The sequence below is a fragment of the Tachyglossus aculeatus genome, chromosome 12, assembly GCF_015852505.1.
Source record: "Tachyglossus aculeatus isolate mTacAcu1 chromosome 12, mTacAcu1.pri, whole genome shotgun sequence".
In the NCBI taxonomy this organism is placed as follows: Eukaryota; Metazoa; Chordata; class Mammalia; order Monotremata; family Tachyglossidae; genus Tachyglossus; species Tachyglossus aculeatus.
Genome location: NC_052077.1, coordinates 18,726,727 through 18,753,779, shown reverse-complemented (window position 1 = coordinate 18,753,779; position 27,053 = coordinate 18,726,727). Strand labels below are relative to the sequence as shown.

General features: G+C 38.6%; 1 protein-coding gene across 8 annotated transcripts in view; it reads left to right on the top strand.

Moving 5' to 3' along the window:
- SLC10A7 (solute carrier family 10 member 7) overlaps positions 1–27,053 on the top strand; it is a 178,102-nt gene that overhangs the window by 18,457 nt on the left and 132,592 nt on the right. For 4 of the 8 annotated variants that reach the window (XR_005453411.1, XM_038755107.1, XM_038755106.1 and 1 more), the window contains exons 3-4: positions 1,099–1,235; positions 6,033–6,108. Coding sequence is in view for 7 of the 8 variants with exons in the window: in XM_038755107.1 (XP_038611035.1) it covers positions 1,099–1,235; positions 6,033–6,108 (213 nt within the window). In the remaining variant the exon portion in view is untranslated. Of the gene's footprint in view, positions 1–609; positions 703–1,098; positions 1,236–6,032; positions 6,110–15,302; positions 15,466–27,053 lie in introns of those variants that run through there. The other 4 variants (XM_038755109.1, XM_038755108.1, XM_038755111.1 and 1 more) reach the window with 4 other exon arrangements.

Here is a 27,053-nt window from a genome sequence, read left to right as displayed (position 1 = left end):
GCACACGGGATCCATGCGGGACAGGAGGTTGGCATTTGGGGGTGGGGAAGTGTGGGACAAATAAAGAGGAAGAACAGTTACGTAGACAAAAGGTGGGATTGGCCTGGTACTTTCATTCATTCAGTCGTATTTATTGAGCGCTTACTATGTGCAGAGCACTGTACTAAGTGCTTGGGAAGTACAAGTCACCAACACATAGAGAAATACTTGCCATCAGCAGGTAGCAAAGACACCATTTAAGCTTCTGGAGGATTTCCAAGAACTCTCATTTGGCCTGGGGCTATCGTGGAAATTCTGGTCCACTCTGGAATGACATGTCAGGCCCCATATTGGGTAGAAGCTTCCAGTAGTGCCTGTAGTCTACTATCTTGGGCCCGACCTGGAATCAGACAGAAGCTCCTGGGAACTTTGGGGTTCACCTAGAGGGCACGTCCGTGTGAATCTTACATCAGATTGGTGCTCACCTAATTGTGCATAAGCAGTTGGTCATCAGCTTTGTGACGCTCTGTCAGCCGTCACAGAGCCCTATTGCAGGCTCTGTGTTGTTCCAAACCCAAATATGCTTCACTTGAGATGCATGTGCCTGATCTCAAGGATCTCATGTACATTTTGAAGACCTGAAATTTCAACGATGGCTTTTTAGGCAGATTGATTTTCTTTTATTTGAATTGAATGACCACGTAGTTACCCAGAGCAATTCAGGTGCAAATATTTTGTTGTTTATATGTATATATTTAAATATATATATAAAATGTATATAATATGTAAAATATATGTATGTATGCATGTATGTGTGCATTGAATTGTTTTCACTATTTACATTGTGTACTTATGAAAGAGACTAACCTTGGCATATTTAATATGACACTAGTGTACTGTCCTAAGGATGGGCAACCAATATATTTGAAAACAGTTGGCTATTTTTTAACAGTATGCTAAAAATAATAATAGAAAAAGATCAGTTTCTGTAGCCCTAGCTCCAATTTATGTGCTTTTTAGAAAACCTTAGTTTCAAAACAATCCCAGAATATAAACTGGCAGATTTTGTTGTCCTAATGATAGCTATCTCCTCTCTAAAATATCTTCCTTTTTCCCCAGGAGCTGACCAGTGCTTTGATGCACATAAAACTGCACCTCTTTGTTCAGATATTTACTCTTGCATTCTTCCCAACAGCGATATGGCTTTTTCTTCAACTGTTATCAATCACCCCCATCAATGAATGGCTCTTAAAAGGGTATGTTCATTTTTTTAAGGAATGGCTGCTTTTGAAAGAGTATCTTTTTCTGGAATGGTTTCTTTATGGGATAAGGGATTTTTTTATGTATTGACATTTCATAGTTAAAATGTAATGCAGAGTTATTATTATCTTTAATTACTATAGTTGTGGGTTTCAGAAAGCTTGTCAGCTAATTTTGTCTTAAGATCTGCAGAAGATCCTCTTTCCTATTAAGGAATCTTGCTGGATTTTTAAGGATTCATTGTGTGAGGATGGGGAAGGGATAAGAGAATCTGAAACCTATACATACACTGAGTATAAAATGTATATTGATAGTTTTTTAAGATGAAGTTATTCTGAGTCGAGTCACTAGATTTGTCCAGATAAGCACAGCATTTGCTCTGTCTGGTTTCAGTTGAAACAAATATTTATGTTTGGAAAACGTGTAGAGATTAATTTTTAACGAGACAACAAGCATTTATTTAGATTTTTGGATAATTTGTTTCATTCTGCTCAAAAAACATGAGTTATATCTGGATTGGCAAGAGGCAGCTAGAACCATCAAGAGCCATATTTTTGTGCTAAAGCTTGAGAATGTTGTCTGGTTTTTGAAAGGCAACATTTATTAAATGATTTGAAGTGACAGAAAATAAATAATTTCAATTTCACACCAACGATGAGAGGTTAATGGGAAACAAAAGGTTGCTCTATCCCAGCCATGAAGAAAAACCTGCAGTCAATGTCAGTAATATTTATTGAGTGCTTACTCTGTGTAGAGCATTGTACTAAGCACTTGGGAGAGTACAATAGAGTTTTAAATGCAATAAAGAGAGCCACCACTGTCCTTAAAGAAGGCTCCTTACTTGTCAAGGGATAAAACTGTTGTTTTAGGAATGAGAGGGAAGCAAAGGAAAGTAAGAACTTGACAATAACATTATTTTGAATAATAATATCATCTAATCAAGACAGTACAGGAGAGGAAAAACACTAATGTGTTAACAAGAATAGAATTCAGTAAAGATCTTCATAGAGATCATGGAAGTTATGCCATGGATTCACTCAGTGATGTGTTTCTGTATGCTATAAATTTCTGAAACAGATCTTCTCTCTCATAAGATTGTTGAGCTCATAATTTTTTCCTTAGTTTTTGAATTTGCAGTATATCATCCAAGGGTAAAGATTTGTCTTTAGGATCAGGAATTTGTGCATTTAACTTTATAAATATCAAATTGATAATATGTAATATATTGTAATGAAACAAAAATGACCATAAATATGATATTCTAGAATGGAAAAATGAACCATCCTGTCATTATCTTCACTCACCACTCTCGGGTTCTGTCCCTCTTTCTCTGTTTCTGCCTTTCTTCTTGATGGCCTTCCCATTCAGTATTTCCCTTTCTCTTCACACTTAACTAGCATCTTAAGTGGTTCCTTTTTATTTGACTTTTTAGAAGCAGAGTAGACGATAGAATTCTGGATGGGCTAAAGTTTTGGTCTTGTCAGGCGTCAGCTAAAATGCAGGAGTATGAACCCGTTTCATGTCCCCAAAACGTCCAGTGTACTTCTTGTCAAGGGCAGGGGCTAGATGTGTTTGACAATGCTACAGCCACCATGTCTACCAGGAGCTGCTGTCTCCAGGGTGGAGGAAGCACAAAATGTGGGAACACAGTCTCAACTGAACCTGTTCTGTCATTCTGTGACCTCGCCCTGTGCATGGCTCTAGAAGGATTTGACTATAGGTTCAAGTTTATGGTGGCATCTGGAGGTGGATTCCAAGGTTGCTTCGCAGACAGAGAGTGAAAGGAAAGGGAAAGAGGAGAGAAACTGTAGAGGGAGGAATATGGAGTAGGTGAGAGATGCATAGAAGCAGCATGGCTTAGTGGAAAGAACAAAGGACCTGGGTTCTAATTTGAGCTCTGCCAATTGCTTGCTGTGTGACCTTTGGCAAGTCACTTAACTTCTCTGTGCCTTAGTTTCCTCAACTGTAAAATGGAGATTAAATACCTGTTATCCCTCCTACTTGGTCTGTGAGCCCCATGTGAGATCGGGACTGTGTCTTAGCTTAAATCGTATCTACCCCATTCCTTAGAACAGTGCTTGACACATACTAAGCCCTTAAAAAGTACAAAAGTACTACCACTACTACTACTACTAATAATGATGGGGGAGAGCAAAAAGTAAAATGAAACCACCCTTAGCTTTTTTTCCTCACTTGATGATCTCTTGGAGCTGGGCTTTGTCCCATCTTCTGTAACAGAACAGTTACTTGGAGGAGAAAGTGAAGTGCTGCAAGAGAGCTAAAAAAAATTAAACTTGAGGATCCCCTGGAGCTTGACATCATCCCGTTTGGCACTGAGCAGTCACTTGTTGCTTCAGCTTCCTGTTCACCGCTCCCAGACGTATTTGTTGGCAGCTGCTTACATCAGTATTTGAAAAGGACATTTTTGTTTTGTGTGATAAAACAGCCTGATCCCACACCCCCAAAATTTCACTGTGATTTTTGGAGATTTGTGTACATTTGTTAATATATATGTCCGAACTTGCTGCTGTCTGGTTTATGATGTTGGTGTGCCATCTCCAGGGCTGAGGCACAAAGGGAGGTGTATATTACTCAGGTGCCTAACATATCCCAATGAATTCTCTCCTGGCTGCCCTAGTGCTGACTCTTTGAGTAGTGTAACTGCAGCAAAAATGATACTGAATTAGAACAATTTATTTGCCTTTCATTCGTGCAGTCGTATTTACTGAGTGCTTAATGTGTGCAAAGCACTGTACTTAGCACTTGAAAGAGCACAGTATAACAATAAACAGACATAAACACACACACACACACACACACACAAAACTCACTCACGCCCTCACTCAGTCACAGATAAACATAATCACTCTTAGAGACATCTTGAATTTATTGGGACAGATATCCTTGTGTAGAGTTGAACAGAAGTGGGGGCAAAGATGCTATCATTCATTCATTCAATCGTATTTATTGAGCGCTGACTGTGTGCAGAACACTGTATTAACACTTGGGAAAGTATAGTACAGCAATAGAGACAATCCCTGCCCACAACGAGCTCACAGTTTAGAAGGGGGAAGACAAGTATCAGTACAAGTAAACAGACATCAATACAAATAAATAAAATTACAGATATATACATAAATGCTGTGGGGTTGGGGGGGGGGGGGGGGGGGGGCGGGGGAGGTGGAAGAGCAAAGGGAGCCAGTCAGGGGTAAGGGAAAGGGAGATGAGGAAAAGTGGGGCTTAGTCTGGGAAGGCCTTTTGGAGAAGATGTGCCTTCAGTAAGGCTTTGAAGTTGGGAAAGTAATTGTCTGGAGGATTTGAGGAAGAGACGGCATTCCAGGCCAGGGGGAGGACTTGGGCCAGGGGTCGGCAGCGAGACAGGCCAGATGGAGGTATAGTGAGAAGGTTAGCACCAGAGGAGCCAAGTGTGCGGGCTGGGTTGTAGGAGAGAAGATTGTAGGAAATAAAGGACTCAGAAGCATGAGTAGTCGAGCACTTTAAATATGAGGAGGATGAAATAGTTTCTTCTCTTATTATATGTGGAAGCAAAGGTATTGACAGTTGGCAAAGACTTTTTGAATTCAGTCTCCTATCGTTCCTAGCAAAACAGATTATATAGTTGTCAGTGCTTGACAGGTGATGGAGAGCTTTAAAGTCAATGGTGAGGGGCTTTTGTCTGATACAGTTATGGCTATCACAGCCATGGCCATTGTCTGACCAGAATTCCCTGATGGAGGCTGGAAATCTGGGTATCTGGTAGTGATAGCAACTGGGGACTGCCAGCAGTAGTAGCAGGATAAGTGAAACTCTAGCCAGATATAGCAGCAGGTCCACATCTACTGCTTCCACCAGCTCCTTTGGTATTTTAGAGGAATTTTGATCAGATAATGGTGTATTGGCACTGTTGGCTTCCCCTTGGCTGAAGTTTCACTTATTTTCTCGTGTGTGTGTGTGTGTGTGCGCGTGCACGCACCTGAGTTTGAATGTAAGAGGGTCTATCTCTCCCTTTGTATCTCTTCTGCTTCAATATACCTCTTCACTTCTTTCAACCTGCCCACAACTTGGGTCTTTCTACTGGTATTTTAAGATTGGCTTTTTGGTGAAGCTTTGAGATTGTAGCTGTTACATGAAAAAGATTTAGCCAACACAAGCTCTAGTTTTGGAATTCATCTCTTCAGAATTTCCCTGTAAATCAGTAAAGTGATCCACATACTATTCCACTTTTTTTCTAAATTTCACCTTTATCTTTATAATAATTATTTGATATTCATTTTTCATTCTTTACAAATAGCCTCAATAAATAATTTTTTCTTAAACCAGATCTTTCTAAAGAGAGGACTTTACATGCAAGGACAGGTTTGAGTGGTTATTCTTGGACTCACTGAAGCTTTGATATTTCTAATGTTAATAAAGTACAGCCTAAAGTATTCACAAGTTAAAACTTTTAAATAGTGCATCTAGGTGGATTAAAGTTTACTTTTTGTAACATCCCACAAAGCCTCCACTGTTATTTTTAAATTGATTTTTTGAATCCTCACTATGGGGTTTTAGTGTTTGGAAGAGCCCAAATTATAAAGCTCCCCAGCAAGTCTACAGTACAGAAGAGTGTACTTCAGAGTCTGTGAATTTGCAGTTTATTGTTCAGCCCTTTGAGCCAAACTGCATAGAGGGTAATGTCTAAAATCATCAGGCTGTGTGCATCCCATCAAGTGCATTGAGCAGTTCTGCTAGTTGTTAAGAGCTGACTTACAGAAAGAATCACACTTACAATTATTTCTTGCTTCATTTTTCAGTTTGCAGACAGTAGGTTGCATGCCTCCTCCTGTGTCTTCTGCAGTGATTTTAACCAAAGCAGTAGGTGGAAATGAGGTGAGTTCAGAGCATTTCCCTCTTGATTAAAATTGTGGATATTGAATTTGCTTCTGTGCTTTTTTTTTTTTTTTTGGAAAACCAAAATAATTAAAAAAATACTCTTTGGCTTGTCAGAAGTGGGTTTATTGTATTTTAGGATAAGCCTGATAAACAAATCATGGAAATTTAGGATTGTAGGGAAAAAGAGAGAGAAACCAGCAAAATAAAGAAAATGAAGGTCAAAAAGTTAAGGACAGTAGAGGAATAAAGTTTGGTTACAGAGATGTAACTGAATGTTTCCTAAGGCAAAGTCATGCTAATGAATTAGAAAGTGAGGAAAGACTAAATTGCTTAAAAACTAGTTGTTTATTAAAGATCTGGGCCACAAATCCAGAGAAAGTAGTAGTCCAAGTTCCTAATGGAAGTGCAAAGTAATAATTCAATCTTGTTAGGAAAAAAGTAAAGGACTCAGAAGCATGAGTAGTCGAGCACTTTAAATATGAGGAGGATGAAATAGTTTCTTCTCTTATTATATGTGGAAGCAAAGGTATTGACAGTTGGCAAAGACTTTTTGAATTGTCTTCTATCGTTCCTAGCAAAACAGATTATATAGTCAGTGTTTGAAGAAGACACCACTGATGGTGAACTTGTGTGTAGCTGAAAAGGCCATTTTGGATCGACAGTCCCGACCACATAAGCACACAAAAAAGTTGTCTGTTGTGCTGTTGTACTTCATATTTGTAGTGCCTGGTGCCTCATTTTGCAGATGAGGGATTTGAGGCACAGAGAAGTGAAGTGACTTGCCTCTCTTCAGACGAGTGGCAAGAACCCAGTTCCTCTGAGTACCAGGCCCATGGTCTTTCCACAAGGCCTTCCACAAATGGCTTGTACCCTGTCAGAGTAGTTACTAATTAAAATTGTTAAAGAGCTGTAATATAATGTGAATAAGTTGAATTAAATTTAACTGATTTGTTTAATTAGTAGTAGGACTTCACTAATAACATTTTACAATTTGATAGGCCCTATTCTCTCCAGGATTCAAGTTTCTTATTGATAGTAGAAGAGGTGCTTCCAGGGGTGTATTAATGGCACTTTGGCCATTAGGAGATCATTTTGATTCTGCACCCATGTTCAAATTATACCCCACTCATTGGGTCCCTTGATGCTCCTAATTTACTCTGTGGACTGTCTTTACTGTCAGGGATAATCTGGTTCATTAAGTTGTTTTAGTTATTTTGAGCTTCACATTGCATTATTATGCTAATAAAATATTTAGAAACAGAAAAGACCTATTGATTTAGTTTATTTTTTAAGCTAGACTATTGTCTGAAGAAGCTCACAAAACCCTGCTTGCATTTTTAATAGTATATATCCTCTATATGAATTGTGGGCAAAGCAGTAATTAACTGTAATGAGTAGCACATGCACTCTGGAATGATAATATTCCCATTGATTACTAAAGTGAGAATATTTTGAGACTGTAACAATCAGGGAAAGCACTTGGTGGTATCCTTTTTTTTTTTTTACAGTGCTTCCACTTAAAATTGGAGGACTGATACCAGTAAGGCTCTGATTTCCATGGTGTACTCTTCAGTAATTTTAATATATATATATATATATATATATATATATATATATATATATACACACACACGTATATATATATATATATATATATACACACATATATACACACACACACATATATATATATATATATATAATATTTCACAATTGCAAATTCACTGGGTTGATAGAGGATTTTTCATAGTGTTGCCAGTCAGTATTTTTACCCAGTTTATTGTAATTAGTAGCTTGCCGTTAGAAGGCCCCTCAGCCCTTAGTGTTACCTCTCCATCATTTATAGAGTGGACAGAGAGTTAGTCATGGGCATGAACCCACAAATGCAGCAGATACATTCATCTCCTAGTCAATGATGGACTGAAAAATTAAGATTGACAAGTGGAAATTCCTATGCATAATTAACAAACCCTGCAGTGGGAGGCACAGAGGTATTGAAATATATCAAACAGGCCCGACTGCTCACAGTTTGCAGAGCCAGAAGGCATTTGCAGAGTGATGTTTTCATTTGACTGTGGCTTAGTCAACATTTGGTCATGAGATGGATCTCTTCCATCAGATAATAGTGACTCTGTTATTAAGGCCAAGGTGAAATCACTCAGTTGTATTTATTGAATGCTTACTATGTGCCGAGCACTGAACTAAGCGCTTGGGTGAGTACAGTATAACAGAGTTGGTAGACACATTCCCTGCTCACAGTGAGCTTGTGATCTAGAAGAGGAAAACCAGTGAGAGTTTCTGAAGTCATTAAAGGACAATAGGAATAGATTCAGAGCTAAAAATCAGGTGTTCATCTCCCATCACATTTTTTTGTTCACGGTCCTGGGCTTACCTTGTCTGAAATGAAAATAACATCCTTATTCTAACAAACTTGTAGTCACTTGTGGGTCTCTTTTGGTATTTGGTAGGCACTCACTCTGCCAACCGTTGTTCTAAGTGCTGGGGTAGATACAATTTAATCAGGTTAGATAGAGTCCCCATCCCACATTGGGGATCGCAGTCTCAATAGGAAGAAGAACAAGTATTGAATCCCCATTTTACTGATGAAGAAACTGAGGTAGAGAAAAGTTAAGTGATTTACCCAAGATCACACAGCAGGCAAGTTGCAGAGCCTGGATTAGAACACAGGTCTTCTGAGTCCTAGGTCAGTGCTCTTTCCACTAGCCACACTGCACCAGTTATCCTATAACATGGGGATTGTGTTCTCGAAGAATCTTGAATTAAAGACAATTTATTTTGTAGCACTTAGTGTCCAAAGCCCATTTCCTCTGATAACAGAACACTCTCTACTCAGACAGATGTTCTTGGTTGGAAGAATGTTCCCTAATTCTTCCAGTGTACCCTATCAAAATGTGAAGTGAAGCACACATATTGTAGGAGAACTGACTGCATTTTAGAGACACCTTTTTTGAAATATTTTAAGGGCAAATTAAAATTATTTAAGGTTTTTTTATGTTCTGCTATTTGAAATATACAGTGATACTTGTTGGTATGACAACTATGTGGGTAATAAGTGAAGAATGGGTGTGTGCAGTGCTAACTGTGGGTCTAACTCCTAATTCTTTTCCAAAGAGATCTTAAGATTGTCTCTTGGGCAAAGAACATTATTATTGTGCACTGAACACTGTAAACCAAAGACCAAGGTCATGGCAAGCACAGTATATTTCAAAAGGTGTTTTTCATCTGCTTGAAAAGCAAACAACGTTCTCATTACTATCATTAAAACTAGTTTTGAGATAAATTTTACTAGCGATTAAAGACCAAGATAACGATAGGCCAAATAGTGCATGAAAATTCAGTTTCTGGCATAGCATTGAGAAATGAAGTACTCACAGTTCTGTGGGGATAATCACTAAGCTAAGACATGAAGATAAAGACTCATTGAAACATTTATGAAGAGTCACTGTATGCCTAGTGGTTAGAGAGGAAGAACTGGTTCATCTATGGGGTTTTTTCTTCCCTTATGATTGATTTTGGCCTGGCTTTTTTGTGCCTTGTGTGCGTTTTCTATAAGGTAGGGAAATTGTTCAAGAATTGTTAGACTTAAATAACAAAACTCCATTGTAAATAATTCTTTAGCAGTAAAGTAATTGCTCAAGGAGGATCATTAGCATTTTGAAATATATATTGTCTTTCATACTTGAATAAGAACCTCCTGATGGTCAAATTCATCCATGGGTGTTTTGCATGTCTGAAAAAGCCACTGTAGCAATCACAGTCTTGGCTGTATTGTAAACTCATCAAACCTGTTCCTTGCTATGTTGTCATATTTGTTATTTACCATGTCAGGTACGGTCTCCACTTTGCCGCCTTGTCTCATGATCCTTATGAAATTTCTACATGAATAGAACCACTGTTTCTTAATTGGAGTTCCCTCATGCTGCAGTTAACTCATCCATCTGAAAACCGGGAATCAGTTGCTACTGATTAACACCTTCAGAGCAGTAGGGTACAATTTAGTTCAATCTAGAAATAATTCACCAAATGGTGTACTGAGGTATATAAATATAACTGTATATCCAATATAGTAAATGTCTATATTACCATTACTTTTTTCAGTTGAAAATTTCAAAGAACATTGAACTTTGTAGTGTATTTTACTGTACCCTTCCAAGCTCTTAGAACAACACTCTGCATGGTAATCATTAAATAAGTACCATTGATTGATTGAACAACTCTGCTCTATACTTAAAGTCACTTCCTGGTAGTAAATTGGGCAGTTGGAAATGCTTTCAGGATTCCATGGGACCATTTAATCAACTATCCTAGGACCTAGTTATTTCTTTGCTTATGAAAGGGAAACACAACCCAACACAGCAACACAGCCCCTCAGTTGTCCATTCATTTCTGTATATTCTTCAAAATTACTATTTCAAAGCCTTGGACATGTGTACAATTTTATTTTTAAATCTAGGTGATCGAGGCCAAGGTACATTTTTGGGTGTGAATTATTCTGATAATTTACCATACAAAGTTTGTAAACTTTGCTGTCTACTTTGCTATCTACTACTAGTGGTAGATTCACTTTCAGACCTCTCTCTGTCCTCGTTTCTCTCCATTCTGTCCTAGCACCATTGCCTTCTCTCCTCTGTAGTCCATTTTGTTCTAGCACCTTTGCCTTTTCTTGTCTCATGTCCATTATTATTAGTAGTAAAACAAGATTCTGACTTGTTTCTTGTGATACCAAGAAAAATCATTTTGAGTTTTCCTGTCTGCTTCTGGAATCTTAAAATAAAAGTTAAAAACATCTGTCTCCTGAAACCTGTTAAAATGTAGAAAAGGAATTCTATAGTTACATTATTTACCACAATTATATAAATAATAATAATAATAATAATAATGATGGTATTTGTTAAGCACCTACTATGTGCAAAGCACTGCTCTAAGCATTGGGGAGGTTACAAGGTGATCAGGTTGTCCCACGGTGGGCTCACAGTTTAAATCCCCATTTTACAAATGAGGTAACTGAGGCACAGAGAAGTTAAGTGACTTGTCCGAAGTCACACAGCTGACAGTTGGCGGAGCCAGGATTTGAACCCATGACCTCTGACTCCAAAGCCCGGGCTCTTTCCACTGAGCCACGGTGCTATATCACTCCGAAGTAGCATTGTAAGAAACAAGGAATTTTAATGGATAGGCCATTTAAGCAGAAAACTTCTGTATTTTATGTAAGTTTCTGTATTTGTATTTTACAAATCAAATAAAATCATGTTATTTTTAGCCTTCATCCTATATAAATGACTTGGTGGATGCTTTTGAGTAATTAGAATTGCTTCAAGTATTAGGCAGGTGTTTGAGATGTGAAAGCATGTGTTGCCTTAGGTAGACCATAGTTAGAAACTTGGTTTTGAAAAGTAAAGCGAGAACTTTTGAACTTAGTAAAATATAGATAGCATTACAGAGTGTATTATTATTATTCATTTAAGAGCTTACTATATGTCAAGCACTCCAAACACTTGGGTGGGTACAAGTTAATCAGGTTGGACTAGACTGTAAACTCTTTATGGGCAGAGAATGAGTCTGCTAATTCTGTTGTATTGTGCTCTTCCAAGCACTTAGTACAGTGATCTACACATAGTAAGGGCTTCTTAAATACGGTTGATTTGGGGGCTAATCGTCTGTTGTGAAGGAGAACAGGCATTAAATTCCTATTTTACAGATGACAAAACTGAGACACAGTGAAGTTAAATGATTTACCCAAGATCACCCAGCAGGCACCTGACAGAGCCAGGATTAGAACCCAGGTCCTCTAACTTCCAGGCCCGTGCACTTTTCAGTAGGCCAAGTTGCTTCCCATATCTTTCCTATCAGCAAAATATCCACTTAAAAACAAGATTACAAGGAATGTCTTAACGGTACAAGTAGTGACCCACCCAGCTTAATGTTTTCTGTCCTTCTTGACATTCTATGTGGTAGAAATATCAGTTAGTCAATCAGTGGTATTTACTGAGTGTTTATTTTGTGCAGGGTACTGTACTAAGATGCTACTTTGAGGGGATAAGTGTTTTTTGGTTCCTACCCCTCTGTGGGAATCTCTTTCTCTTGTGCCCAACCTCTCTCTCTCCTGCCCTGTTTGCCCCAACCTCAGGGTGGAAGAGAAGGAGCTACCCTCTGCTACTACAGCTCTCTAAACTAGCCTCTTCCCATCCCAAGACTAGGATGCTGTGAATCCTGGAAAGGGTGATTTGAGGAGAGCTATCCTTTGGTGACAAGTAGTCTTGCCCTTTAGTCCCTACCCTCTGAGCCTATGTGTCTAAGTCTTCTCAAGCAATCAGTCAGTCATTTATTGAACACTTACTAAGTGCAGAGCACTGTACTTCTATTTAATTTCAATTTTCTATATTATTCCAATAATCCTATGAAATAATAATGGAGGTATTTGCTCAGCGCTTAATTTGCGCCAAGCACTGTATTAAATGCTGGAATAGATACAAGATGATTCAGAGGTCCCTGTCCCTCTGTGGGATCTGAGTCTTAGTAGGAAGAGCAGGTCTTTAATCCCTATTTTACTGACAAGAAAACTGAGGCATCGAGAAATGAATGATTTGCCCGAGGTCACCCAGCAGAGATAGATTATAACACAAGTCCTCTGACTCTGAGGTGTGCACTCTTTCCACTAGGAGCTAGTATTTTTTTATATCTACTAATAGCCTATAAATAACCAAATTGAAATGTTTAAAATAAACATGTTTGGAGTATGTGTTGGGAGACAGAAGCATGTGATTGGACTACACGTGTTCTTTGTTTCCAGCAAGTTTTGGTAATTTCCAGAGGCCTTCCTGGAAATTTGCATACTAGAAATAATAATAATGATGGCATTTACTAAGTGCTTACTATGTGCAAAGCACTGTTCTAAGTGCTGGGGAGGTTACAAGGTGATCAGGTTGTCCCATGGGGGGCTCACAGTCTTAATCCCCATTTTCCAGATGAGGTAACGGAGGCACAGAGAAGTTAAGTGGCTTGCCCAAAGTCACACAGCTGACAATTGGCCGAGCCAGGATTTGAGTCCATAACCCCATACTCTTTTCACTGAGCCACCCTGTGGCTTTGCAAACTACACTGCTAAAGGATCTGGATTGAAGTTTCATTACAGACAAACAATAAGTGGTAGAAATATTAGGAATAATAAAATAGAATGAAATCTGCAGGCATTAGAGGGAGGATTGCCTTCACTCAATATTCTAGAGGGACGATCCAATAAATTGGGCATGTAGTATTTTCTACAAAGTGGAAGTGAAAATGGAAGTATCAGACTAGGGGACAGAAGTATTGCATCACCGCAGTGACAAAAATGTTTCCAAATTTCGCATCTATTATTTTTGATAATTAAGGTAAATTCCTTCGCAATTGACCTGAGTGTTGTTTTGCATGATCTTGTTAAATGATTAGCGTGTGGTGGTGCTCTGAAAGTATAAGATCAAGGTGGAAGGAGGGATTTAGGCCGGGGTAAACGTTTGAACAGTCAGTCAATTGTATTTATTGGTAGCTTCGTTTGTGCAGAGCACTGTACTGAGCACTGGAGAGAGTACACTGTAACTTTGTAGAGCATTGTTTCGAAGTGTAAGAAATAAGGTATTAAATTAATTTTCACTATTGGGAAATATCTCTGAGAGAAGAGAGTTATAATGGAGGAATCCCTGCACTTTCATCAAGGTGAAACACAGCTGATTTGTAACATACCATAGTTAACCTGCTTTTTCAGGTCCCTTTTGACTCAAAGGACTTCAGGCCCCTGAGGAAAGATGACTCTCTGATGGTGAAGTAATTGAAATAATATACCAGATCTCCATGGTCAGAGTAGCAAACTCACTAGCACCGAAACACCATTGACCAAACTTTGTCACCCCTTTTGAAATGCCAGAAATTTGGTGGGGTGATTTAAAAAAAATGTTTTTGTTTCTTCACTCGGTGCTCTCATGTCTATTGTCTATCTTTGGAAGGTGAGGAACACATTTTAAACAGAAAGGATCTTGTCTTGCCTGTGTTGCACTTTTTTCTTTTCTCCTAAGCCTCACTCTTTGTGCTACTGAAATTTTCATAAATCAGAATGTTTACTCCTTTGAGCTTTAATTCCTTGGGGTATTATCTCCTGATATCAAGAACTTGGGGGTGACTGATTCCATTAATAATGATATCAAATAAAGAATATTGGGACTCCCCAAGAATCAAAACATAATCTGCTAGTACACATTTATACATATGCTTAGTATCACTATATAGTTTTCTGTTTGGTGTTAATAGGTCTTGAAAATACACTGAACTTGTGAAAAGTGTCTTTCGCGAAGGAACCAAAGGAATGGGTATTTTATTTAGTGCTAGTGGATCAAGTCCATAAATACTGGTAGGAAATGAGGGATAATGTTTTAACTATTAAGGAAAAAGCAGAATAGTTTAAAAATAGGGAAAGCAAGACATGAAATATTCTTTTTGGTGTATCTTCCCTTTTTGCTAGTGTATGGAAAATCATTTTCCTTTCCTCCTTACATATGAATTCTAAAGTTGAACGATAATCATTTAGAATGGTGGTAAAATATTGATGACTTATTATCTTGGGAAAAATATTGATGACCTTTGACACTTCTAAAATCATTCTTTCTTCTTGGCTTTTCTAAATTTTAAAAGCTTAGAACTTCCCTTCTTACTCATGATTGTTACCACAATAACACACTTTATAATAAAAAAAGCGCACTTCACTGAAAAGCTTTTTGTTGATTGTCAAAGACATCAGAAAACGTCTAGTAGGAAGAAAAAACAATCTAGACAGTTGGTATAATGAAAGATTTGCAAATGTTAATTATCCCACAGTTTTTAGTCAGAATCTTGTAGCTGATAAAGATATTTTATCAAATATCATCCAACCCTAAAAATAGATGCAGAACAAATTTGATTGTGTTTTCGTCCTTCAACTTTGCCTTACCCATCTTACTTTTTCCTGATTAGTATTCAGTGCCTCCTTAAAGATGATTGATAGGTTTTAAAGATGTAATGATATAAATCCCCATTCAAATTATGTTAGAGCAATATCTTAGTATGGAGCAGCTCACAAGATCCCTGTAGAAATTTGAAGGCAATTTTGATATAGTCCACTCAAAAAAATCTGCTAACCCTGTTAATGTTTTTTCCCTTGCCAGGACCCTCCTTGCCTGGTGTCATTTCTTGAGCTCTCGTGGGATGAGATTAGTCTAAAACAACAAAGTAGCCAGATGTCTGGTTCTGAAAGAGTCCCAGAGGCCAGGCTATGGTAGGCAAAAGGAATCGCTTGGGGCTGAAGATCAAAGATACCTGAGAATTACTTATGGGCACATAGTATGTATCATTCCCATTATTAACAGTCTGAGAAAATTTGTATGTCTAATTCACCCTTTTTGTATTGTAACCCTAAATTTTAATGTGTTTTTCTTTTTGGATACAATTTTTTTAGTACAGTTTCTAATACAGCACATCCAAAAAGAAATTAAAGAACCCATAATGCATGTAAAATTGTAAAATGATCTCAGTGTACACAGACACCTATTTGCAAAATCAGTGGTAATTTTATATCATTTGAAAACCATAGTAATAGATCATTTTGGTGTAAATATGTACCTTTTAATCTCCAGTAGTTCCTTCTGAGAACTGCCTTTTCATCTACAACTATTTTCAGTGGAGTTTTCAGATCACATCTATCTAGACGGATGAATTTAGATTAAATCATTTTGGATCATTTACTTCTTGCTTCCCCCCATCAATAGTCCTAATGAAATCCTAGTTTAAATGTCTTGTTGTTTCAAACCTGTTTACATTGTGTATGAATTCTAAGTCCCTATATCATTTTAGTGTTGTTGTTAGTTCTCATTCCCCGTATTCCTTGTAGATTAGCTTCTGGGTGGTCTAGAAGTCTAATTTTAACTCTCAAATATCTGGAGTTTATCTCCAGATAAAAAAATATAAAGGCAAAGAACAAAAGGTTGTTAAGTAAGGTATATGAAAACATTTGTTGTACTGTGTATCAGTCCTGTGGTGCAAAAACCCATGACTGTCTTTACTTGAGTAATAATAATAATAATTAAAAAAAGTCATCATCACAAACATGATTAACTAGGCTTATCTCCTTTAACTACTATTGTACATCTTTCTCTAGGACCAGTAATCTAGATAGGGCCTTAAAGTTATAAAAATGTCATCTTTCGTAATTAAAGATGTGGTAATACAGTTGAAAGATTATATATTCTTTCTCGAGTAGTCAAGACGCCCCTTCACCCTTCAAAGAAGCTCCAAAAACCAATTTATGGGTCTCAGTGAATCTGTTAGTGTTGACAATACTCTTGCTTTATTTTAAATATTCAAGGTAGAAATGCACCTTGAAAGAGCAGGGAAAGAGCATAGGCTTGACAGTCAGAGGACCTGGGGTCTAATTTCAGCTCTGCCACTCGCCTGCTGTCATTTAATTTTTCTGTACCTCAATTACCTCATCTATAAAATGGGGTTTAAATCCTCCTACCTCTGATTCAGATTGTGAGCCCCGTGTGGGACAAGGACTGTGTCCAGTCTATCTTGTATCAATCCCAGAGCTTAGTAAAGTGCCTGGCTTGTAGTAAGTGCTTAACAAATACATTTAAAAAATGACCAATTGCACAAAGGACTGGAGAGGCAAATCCATGCTCATTCCTATGGTAGAAGTTAATCTGATTTTTATATCTAGGCAGTAATGAGTGATCCTTTACAGCTTCACTTTTCATACTTATGAACTGATTCATCATCCAGCATTATGAAATAATGCCAGAGTTTTTGTTCTGTAACACCATTATTGTGGCTGGCATCTCTTTTTGAATGCCCAGTCATAGGAATCAGGGGAGTCAGTCTCTCAGGATCATGACACTATCATCAACTGCAGGAGTCTTTTCTGCCACAGGGAACTCTTTTTGTATCATCTGGCTACAGATGGAAAACTCCCCACTGGAATCCATTAAATTGGAAAGAGGCAAAGGATAAGGGAAATGGAGAACAGAACAGGAGGGGGGGATCCTATTTGTACCTTTGACCTCTTTCTGTCTGCCTCACACTTACTCTCTGCCTTAACCCCACTTTCCATTTTGCTGGTCACCTCTCTCTCTCTTCAGCTTTGGTTATTTTGTCCATCCTGGACAATGCTCCCAGCTCCCTGATTTGAAATAAATTGGAGTTAACTGAGGGAGCCCAACCTATAAATAATCCCTTCATCTGTTTCTGTATTGGCTCCTCTTCTCGCCCCTTCCCCTTTCCTACATAATGTAGTGCATTGCCTTTGATGAAGTGCTTAACTGCTAGTGCAGTAAGCATTATCTGTTGTAATGGTGCAGTTAGAATTAAGTAAAAGATGCACAAAGTGATTAAGTATGCTGGTTGCACTAAGATACAAAAGTCATTATGCTTTGAAAAATTTTTTCAATGAAAAAACCTTAATGAGTTTGGTTAGAAATTTTGGTCCTTCTTTGAAATTTGATGAGGGTAATACATGCACTTCCCAATATGCTGCACTGCCACTCTCTTTCTTGTTATTCTCCATGCCCCAGCAGGAACATGACTGGCAGGGACCAGAGAGCATACGTAGTGCTGGAGATCAATTCCCCCACACAGGTTCTTAATCCAGAATCTCAGGACAGAGGCTCACCCGTCGTCCCCGACAGGAGACTCCATCAGAGAAAACAGTCCAGCAACATGTTAGCTCTGCAGGTTACTTTTATATAATGTGATGTTCTGAAAGTCTTTTTTAGGTATTGAACGTTTTTGTTGAATCCTGTCTTTTTGCTAGTTTTAATTTTGGATACTTCTGTCCTTTTTCTCAGCTGGAGTTCTGGACGATAGTGTTAGAATATCTGCCCTAATCTTCTATGGCTGCCTTTAGGTTTGCGTTTCTTGATAAACTGAGGTTGCAGAATGAAAAAGAAGTCTTGGCAAATGAGAAAAATCTTAGATTTTATTTAGTGCCAAAAGACATAATAGTAATCATGGTATTTAAGTGCTTAACATATGCCAGGTACTGTACTAAGTGCTAGGATACAAGCAAATTGGGTTGAATACAGTCTCTGTCCCACATGAGGCTCACAGTCTCAATCCCCATTTTCCAGATGAGGTAACTAAGGCACAGAGAAGTGAAGTGACTTGCCTAAGATCACACAGCAGACAAGTGGTGGAGCCGCTATTAGAACTCATGACCTTCTGATTCTCGTGCTCTATCCACTATGCCAAGATCCTCATAAAGGGTTTCAGTGTATACTGTCTGCTACTTAGTGGATATTGTGTTTCTAGTTTCATTTGCAACCCAATTATGAGGGTATTGGTACCTATATTTGAGTTGCAATTGAATCCAGTTCACGAACCCAACTTTAGATTGATCTTGTAGGTACTGGGCAGCAAGCTTATATTCAGGAGTGCCACTGACCCTTTCACTTCCCTGACACCATTCCACCCTGCACTACAAACCCTGAGGACTTCTCTAAGGCTGCTTAGAGAGTCAGCAGGGATGGAGAGGGTGAGAACCTGAAATAACCTGAGAGAACCTGAGAGAAGCAGCGTGGCTCAGTAGAAAGAGCCCGGGCTTTGGAGTCAGAGGTCATGGGTTCAAATCCCGACTCCGCCAGTTGTCAGCTGTGTGACATTGGGCAAGTCACTTCACTTCTCTGTGCCTCAGTTACCTCACCTGGAAAATGGGGATGAAGACTGTGAGCCCCCCGTGGGAAAATCTGATCACCTTTTAACCTCCCCAGCACTTAGAACAGTGCTTTGCACATAGTAAGCGCTTAATAAATACCATTATAAAAATAATAACATCATGGATAATCTAACAGAGAATGATGTCAGTGTAGCCCAAAGGTATCTTATCTTTGAAATTGCTGCTAACTGATGAATTTAGCATTTGTAGAATCATACTCAGACAGAATTTCTATAGGATTAAATAGTGTAAGAGTGATAGTGATATGTGGACAGGGAATGTGTCTGCTATCTCTGTTGTACTGTATTCTCCCAAGCACTCAGGACAGTGCTCTGCATGCAGTAAGCCCTCAATACCATGGATGCGGATGATATCAGGCAGTGTTCTACTTTTTGTAGAGCCCTATAATAAGTCCTTGGGGAAGTATAGAATTAGTATTCACGATCTCTGGCCTCGAGGAGCTGACCACTTATTTGGAGGATACAGATTCTAAAGTAAATTACTGGTAGAAAGAAATAATAGCGTATATAAGATATGTGCAGATGTGCCACAGTGGGTTGTGATGCTTCAGTGTTTAGGTTATCCCAAAGTGGAAGTTGGGGGATGTAATGTTAGAGTGCAAGCTCCTCGTGGTCAGGGAATGTTTCACTTCTTTACTTGGTACTCCCCAAGCCCCCAGTATTACTTAGTAAATAGTACAATTACAAGGTGGAGAGGTTAGAAATTAATCAGAAAAGATCTTCTGGAGAAGATATGATTTCCAAAAGGCTTTGAAGTTGGGTAGAGCTATGGTTTGTTGGTTTGTTGTGGTGGGAGTTTCAGGCAGAGGGGAGAGTATGAGCAAGAAGTCAGTAGTGGGAGAGATGAGGACAAGGTGCTGTGAGTGGTTAGCTTGAAGGGAGTGAAGAGTAGCAGCTGGGGTGTAGTGGGAGAACAGAGTGGATAAGAAGGAGGAAGAGACCTGATTGAGTGCCTTAAATTCATGTTAGGAGGTTTCTGCTCGATGCAGAGAGGAATTGTCAACCACTGGAGGTTTTAAAGAATAGGGAGATTCATTCAATCGTATTTATTGAGCACTTACTGTGTGCAGAGCACTGTACTAAGCGCTTGGGAAGTACAAATTGTGTCCAGAAACATGATCTGGGCAGCAGAGTGAAGACTGGATTGGAGAAGGGAGAGAACAGAGACAGGGAGAGCAGAGACCAGGTTGATTCAGGTAGTCAAGCCAGGATATGACAAGTACTTGGATCAGCGTGGTAGCCATTTGGTGTAGAGGAAGGGTTGATTCTGTCTTGAAGGAAGAACAGGGCAGGAAGTATGTCTATTTACTATATTGTACTCTCCCAAGTATTTAGTGCAGTACTATGCACACAGTATGTGCTCAATAAGTACCACTGATTGATTGAAGTGAGAAGAATCAGATTGTAGAGTGTCAAGAAGTGAGTCGAAGAAGAGGAAGTGGAGACAGCGGGTTTATTTTACCAGTTTGAGGAATCTGGACAGGAATGGCAGGAGGGAGATGGGGCAATAGTTGGATGGTGCAGTGAAGTCCAGAGAAGACTGTTTTTAAGGGTAGGGCATGCTTGAATGCAGAGAAGGTGACATCAGCAACTGAGTGGTTGAAGATGGCAGTTAGAGAAGGAAGAAGGAGGGGTACAACTGTTTTGAGAAGGTGAGAAACGATGGTATGGGACTCAGGTGGAGGAGTAGATTTTGAAGACAGAATGGCAGTCTCCTCTTGGGAGTTCACACCTTTCTCAATAAAGTAAGGTCACCAGCAGGAGTGGGGATACTAGGGGTTTCAGGAGGCAGTTTAAAGGTTTGCTGGGGCAGTGGGTATGGTAAGTGATCAGAGAAGAGCAATAGTGTTGCTGAGCAGATGTGAGGCCAGAGTTATATCAGGTAAGGGTGTTTTATGTGATCAAAGTCGATCTGGTGCCTGGACTTACAGCAACAGTGCACTACAGCCCAAGCACAGGAATGGAGCTGATGCTTACTGTGGAAGTGATCCAGGTTGATGTAATATTAGCCACATCATGGGAGGCAAGGGAATTGAGACTTGTGGAGAGGGCAGAGTTCAGGAAGTGGATGTGTGCGTTGAGAGAGGAAGTTGGGTAGGCAGTCCAAATGGGGCATGATGACCTGGAATATGTTGGGGTAGGGGGGAGGGTTATAGAGATTGAAGGTCTCTGCAAAGGGAAAGAACAGTTTAAAACAAATGAGTTCAGAAAGGAATTAAAAGCATTGAGTTTTAGAACCTTTGTGATATAATATTGATAGCGGCAGTGAAAAAAAGGCAGAATTTTGAAGTTCTGTGTGGAAAATACTGAGGAAAATTGAATATTGGGCATTTTTAGTGATTGACTAGAAAATTACACCAAAAACAGAAGTTTTAAAGCAGTTGTTTTCATCTTGATTAGATAGAGAATTAAGTGGTTAAATGTGAAATGGAACTGCAACTGATAATCAGATTCATAGATGTAATATTTGTGAGGCAGGACTTCCTGAGTACAAGTGTTTCAGTTATTTTTGCCTGGGGATTTTTGCCTGGAGAAAAGTGTATGTGCCAAAACAGCTGAAAGGCTTTTCAAGGAGAATCACAGTTAATGGCATGTGTAATCCTTGCGTTTCATAGTCTTTATTTTGGCAGAGTGTCATGAGAATTACCAGTATATCCAGCTCTGTATGCCAAATGACATGGATCTTAGGAAGCATCCAGAGAAGTAATTCCCCACAATCCTGCACTAGTTACCTAGTTCTCTGGGGCAAAGTACTTCCTTGGTTGGAGTTAAGATTTAGCTAAATTTTCTGGAAAATTCTCTATTCTAGTGAATTCAGTACAGTAAGGGCATAGTATAAAGGACACTTCCCTCAAGAGGTCATTTTTCTGGACTAGTTCTGTGCATCATACTTAAACATGATCACTTTCCTTTTACATTTAATTTTCTAATGACTAACTCATTTTTAGAAAATTGCATTTCCTTTTTTTCCCTCTGTTGATAGGATTCTGTTATCTGGTGTGGAGTGAAGTCCTTATTGTTGACATCACACTTCTCCTTGGCAAATCTGTGCTATCCAAGGCACTGGATTGGCTTTCCTTCAGATCAATCAGAAGAGACAGGATCATTTTAAGGGTAGAAGTTTGGCTGTAGACTGTGAGCCTGTTGTTGAGTAGAGATTGTCTCTATTTGTTGCTGAATTGTACTGTCCAAGTGCTTAGTACAGTACTCTGCACATAATAAGCGCTCAATAAATATGATTACATGAATGAACTAGCTAGTGGTTGTAGAGGGAACAGCTGGATTGCTGTTTTTGTGGGCTTCATTTTTACTACAGTACATACTACTGTTTTACTATAATTCCATATCCCTTTAAAGAATCAGTGGCTACTATATTTTCTGGAAGATATGAAGGAAATTTGCTTTATTTGGCTTTTTTCAATCAAAAATCTATGTTGGCTTTTATAGACTTGGAAGAGGTATTGCATTTTGTCATTGTTAGACGTTGTAAAGGATAAAGGAACTGAAATTATAAAAGCAAGAAGGGGATGGATAACTTTACTGTTAACACACCCATATGAACATTTGAATATTAGTATTTGTAAGTGAGAATAATTTGAATTCCATCATTGTATCATGCATTAAAGGATATGTGACAAAGCTTATCCACACAAAAATGGAATTGCTTTCTTATTTATTTGAATTTTTCAAGGTTTGGTAAAGGACAGAAATAGGCAAATGACAGAAAGGCTGAGTTTTTAAACTTGGGTTGATCCCAGTTGGCGTGTATGTGCTGAAGAGCTATTAAAATGGCAAATTTCATCTGCTTCTATTCTGAACAGATTAATGTAAATGGCTTTATAATGCTGTATACAGTAATATACATAATCATGCTTACTATATACTAAGTGCTGGAATAGATACAAGATAACACAAGTTCTGAATTAATCAAAAACAAGTAAGACTGAAAATCAGTTCGAAGTTGATACCTCATTTGCTTATGACCCAGTTACACAAATAAAGTGAGAGGTACCCTTTTAAAATAGATTGATTACCTATAATTATGATGCCTAATCTCCCTCCTGCATTGTAAATTTCAGGAAATATTTTCAGATAAGTGCATTTTGGGGTCTTGTTTAATTGGAAGAAATTTAGGATTAAAGTGCTGCTTCTAGGTTACTTGAAATAAGTGGTTCTGTTGAAAATGTTTTTTCCTTGTTAAGAAATTTCTGTGTCTAATTTATTAAGTTGAATAAAATTTAGGTTCCCTGTCTGATTTTTTAAATTATACCTTTTTAATAGTAGGGACCCTTAACTCTTGATATGTCCCCCACAGGGATGGGTAAAAAAGAGCATGTTTGTAGTAAATCAAAGGTGCTTTTAACAAGAGTAGTAAAATGCTGTTCATAATGCATACAAACAAGTATCCATAAAATCTTTGCAATGGGTGGAAAAAAGAAATGCTCTGAATGGTAGACTCCTTTCTTTCAAGGAAAAAAGAGTAAATATTCAATGTAATTTTTGAGAAGTCTTTACGAAACACTGGTAAGTGAAGGTTGAAAGGGATAATAGACACAAGTGAAATCTTCAGTGAATTTCATTGAATTCTCAGTATTGTATCTCTGCATTCTTTTTCTTCAGCACAATATAATGATTCACACAATTTCCAAATAGGGGTATTGCGGGGCACAAACACATTCGATCCTTGTCCATGAACTGGTTATATTTGGGCACGCTTCAGACAAAAGAAAAACCAAATTTTAAGAAACCATTGGTGTTCAGTTCTCTCTAGAAAATAGTGTTTGCTACAGAGTGAGTTTTCTCTCCCACCCCGCCCCCCTTTCATTCATCGAAATGGCTACATTTGGGAAACCATTCTTTTTGCATTGGAAATTTTGTTTTAGGTCTCCTTCCTGCTGGCTATGGTGCTTTGGCCTTTAGATGCATACTTGAAGTTAAAAGGCAATAAGTCAATCCCCTGGAAACAATGCAGATTGGAATCATAAATAAGGAAATGTGTCGGGTACATTAACCAGACACAGAAAAATGGATTTCTGTCTTTTGTAGTGAGGTAATTGGGCACCACAGCTTGGCAGGGGCTGGTGCTTTTGAGTCGGTTATAGCTGCCACAGGTTGATAGGCAGGTGATAAGGCAGCTTCCACTAGGGTCTGCACAGGAGGCCTACCTAATATGCTGTCTGCCCTAAGGGCCTATGGGAACACAGTTGGATTATTATGTTAATGCATGAGCCTGCTGCCCTCTTCCTATCCCAGCTGGGTTCCCTGTTGTTAGGAACTGCTTTGCACTGACAGTGGAGTAATATGCTTCATGATTGAAAGGGCAAAGGGGCTTGGAAGAAAAAAAGAATAGGTCTGCACAGATATGTAAATGAAGGAGGGAAGTCTGAAGGAGGATTTTACTATAGGTACGGCAAAGAAGTTTATTAGAAAAAGGGTAAAATAAATGTGCTAATTGTAAATGCTGGTCGGTCATTTCCTTTTACATTTTGTGATGCATAAGGCCTTCTTAATGCTGATGTACACTGTGTTGAAGTGCTTACCAAAGCAGGCACTTATTGTTGATTTATTTTAAACCAAGGGGCTGTAATACATTGGTACCAGTATGCAGTGCTGACAGAGGTGTATTTTTCAGGGACTTGATTACTCTTTCGTACTCTGCTGAATTGTTACACTATAGTTTATAGCAGTATTCTACGATTCAAAAAAAAATGCTGGGTTTGTATTGCGCATCTAACTGGTTAAGAAAACTGTATGTTCCTCTTCTGTTTCATTGAAACAATAGGAAACTATTTGAATCTATCATTTCTCTGCAATAACATTTTTCTGTTTTTTGATAGAGGACATAAAATGAGATGCTGTTTCTAACCCAATTCATCGATAGCCTAATCGCTGATAATATAGCAGCGTAGGTGGTTTTAATGGGCTGTGTTGTCTGCTCTTATTTTACCGGCGGGAGAATTCACTCTTTTCCCTGGTTTCATAAATGAGTGTGACATTGACTTCCTCTGGAAATGCTTACCTGGAAGAAAGGCTACTAAGAAGAAGTAGATCTGGTTTAGGTATTGGGGGGTTAAGAGCTGCTTAAACAAAATGACAGGCTATTCACAGAAATAATGATTCATTTTAAGAAAAAGCCCTACTCCAACAGTGGCTGATGTGAAAGGGAGAAAAATGTGAAAAGCTAGTTATCGAGTTGTAGTGTTATCGAGAAAGGCTTCATTTATATTTCTGGTTCATATCTGACTCCTGTAGAATTTTCAGGCTCTTCTTTGGGGCCAGAATCAGATTTTCTCAGTCCAAGAGTCCTGCCCTGGGGCCTCTCTGGGCTGCTGTTGGGAAACTTCATGCCTTTGCATTGTAGAGCCAACCCTCCCTCAGGAATCAACCAAACAAGCAATGATATTTATTGAACCCCGACTGAGGGTGAAGCACTGTACTAAGCAGTTGGGATAATACAGGAGAAGCAATCAGTTATATTTATTGAGTGCTTACTGTGTGCAGCAACTTTATTAACAAGGTTGGTGGACACATTCCCTGCCCAAAATAAGTTTACTGTAGTACTGAAGTCACTATTCCCTGTCCGCAGCCTGGAAACTCCATGTGGACAGGGATTGTGTTTACCAACTTAGTTGCATTGTAAGTGCCCAGTAAGTGCTCAATAAATTCCATTGTCTGATTGATTTCCAGTATAATCTCAGACATCTTCCGTATTTTCTTCCTCATTACTTCTGTGACTCTGAACCTACCCTGAGCTCATAATGATTCTGCCTTGCAAAAAGAGTAGCTTAATTTCAGCCTATCGAAGGGATCAAGAAGGTTGGGTTGAAGCAGAGTTGCCGACCTTTGTTCTCCCTAACTGCAGCTTGTAATGCTTCCCTCTTGGGGAACATTCACTGTTGACTTAAGGGAAATGTTGAGTTATTCCTCTCAAGTCTGCCAGTTGATTCTGTGGTGGGAAATCTAATTCTGACCCTAGACTTTAAGGGTTTTTATAGTAATCTCCTATAGAGGAGTAATTAAGATTTAGGTATTTAAAACAAACACATGAGCTCCACAAAATGAAACGCAAACCTGTTAGGTGGAGCTTTAAAATCATGAAGATGTTTGGGGTAGACTGATTTGATAATGCTTTATTAAGTCCTTTGTTTTTATCCCATAATTTATCAATAGACTGCCCTAAAAAATCTTATTTCTAATCCCCTAAATCTTATGATGGAAACTTCAGTAGTATACAATTTTTATTAAACATCCCTTTTGGACTCTGATTTGCACTTCAGATCACATAACAAAATATATGTATTTCAAATATTTATTGCATAATTGTGATTAGAACATGTAATCCCTCAAAAGATGTTAATTACCATTTAATTTTTTACTGAATTTAATTAAGCAAATTGGGGATTAGAAAATAGATGTATAAAATGACTAAGGGAATACATTTTATATAAAACATGCCTATTTTCATAATATAAAAACTTCTTTGATTTAAAGGCCAACAAGATGAAAGACAGAGTGAGAGGGGTAAAGGAGAGATGTGTCTTTGTATGATGACCTCATTGTGCCAAGGGAAATAGAGTAGTCCTAGAAGAGGCTGTGCCCTGCTCTTAATATCGACTTACAATATCCTGGATATTTAATGGCCAAACTCAAGTAAAACTCAAGTTTTTCCTTTGGAATGTGATTTCTGAAGTCAGGCAGTCATATTTTTTGAGCGCTTATGGTTTGCTTTGAAGGGCTTTAAAGGTGGGGAGAACAGTGGTCTGTCGAGTTTTAATGGGGACAGAGTTCCAGGCAAAAGAAAGAATGTGAGCCAAATGTTGGAAGTGAGAGGCACAGTGAGTGAATCATGTATGCTGGGGGATAGTGGGAGAGGATCAAAGTAAAATGGTGGGGAGAGAACTGAGTGCCACAAAGCCAGTTACTAGATGCAGAGAGGAAAAGGCAACCATTGGAGGTACTTGAAGAGCGGGGTAGACATTCTCCAAACATCTTCAAAAAATGATCCAGGCAGCAGAGTGAGGCGTGGACTGGGGAGAGGAGAGGCTGAAGGCAGGCTGTTCTTTGAGGAGGCTGATGCAGATTGTGACAAGTACTGAAACCAGGGTGATGGTAGTTTGGATGGTGAGGAAGGCATCAATTTTGGTCAGGTTTTAAGGTGCCAATTCTGTAGCGCAATGGAGTGGTCACCCCTA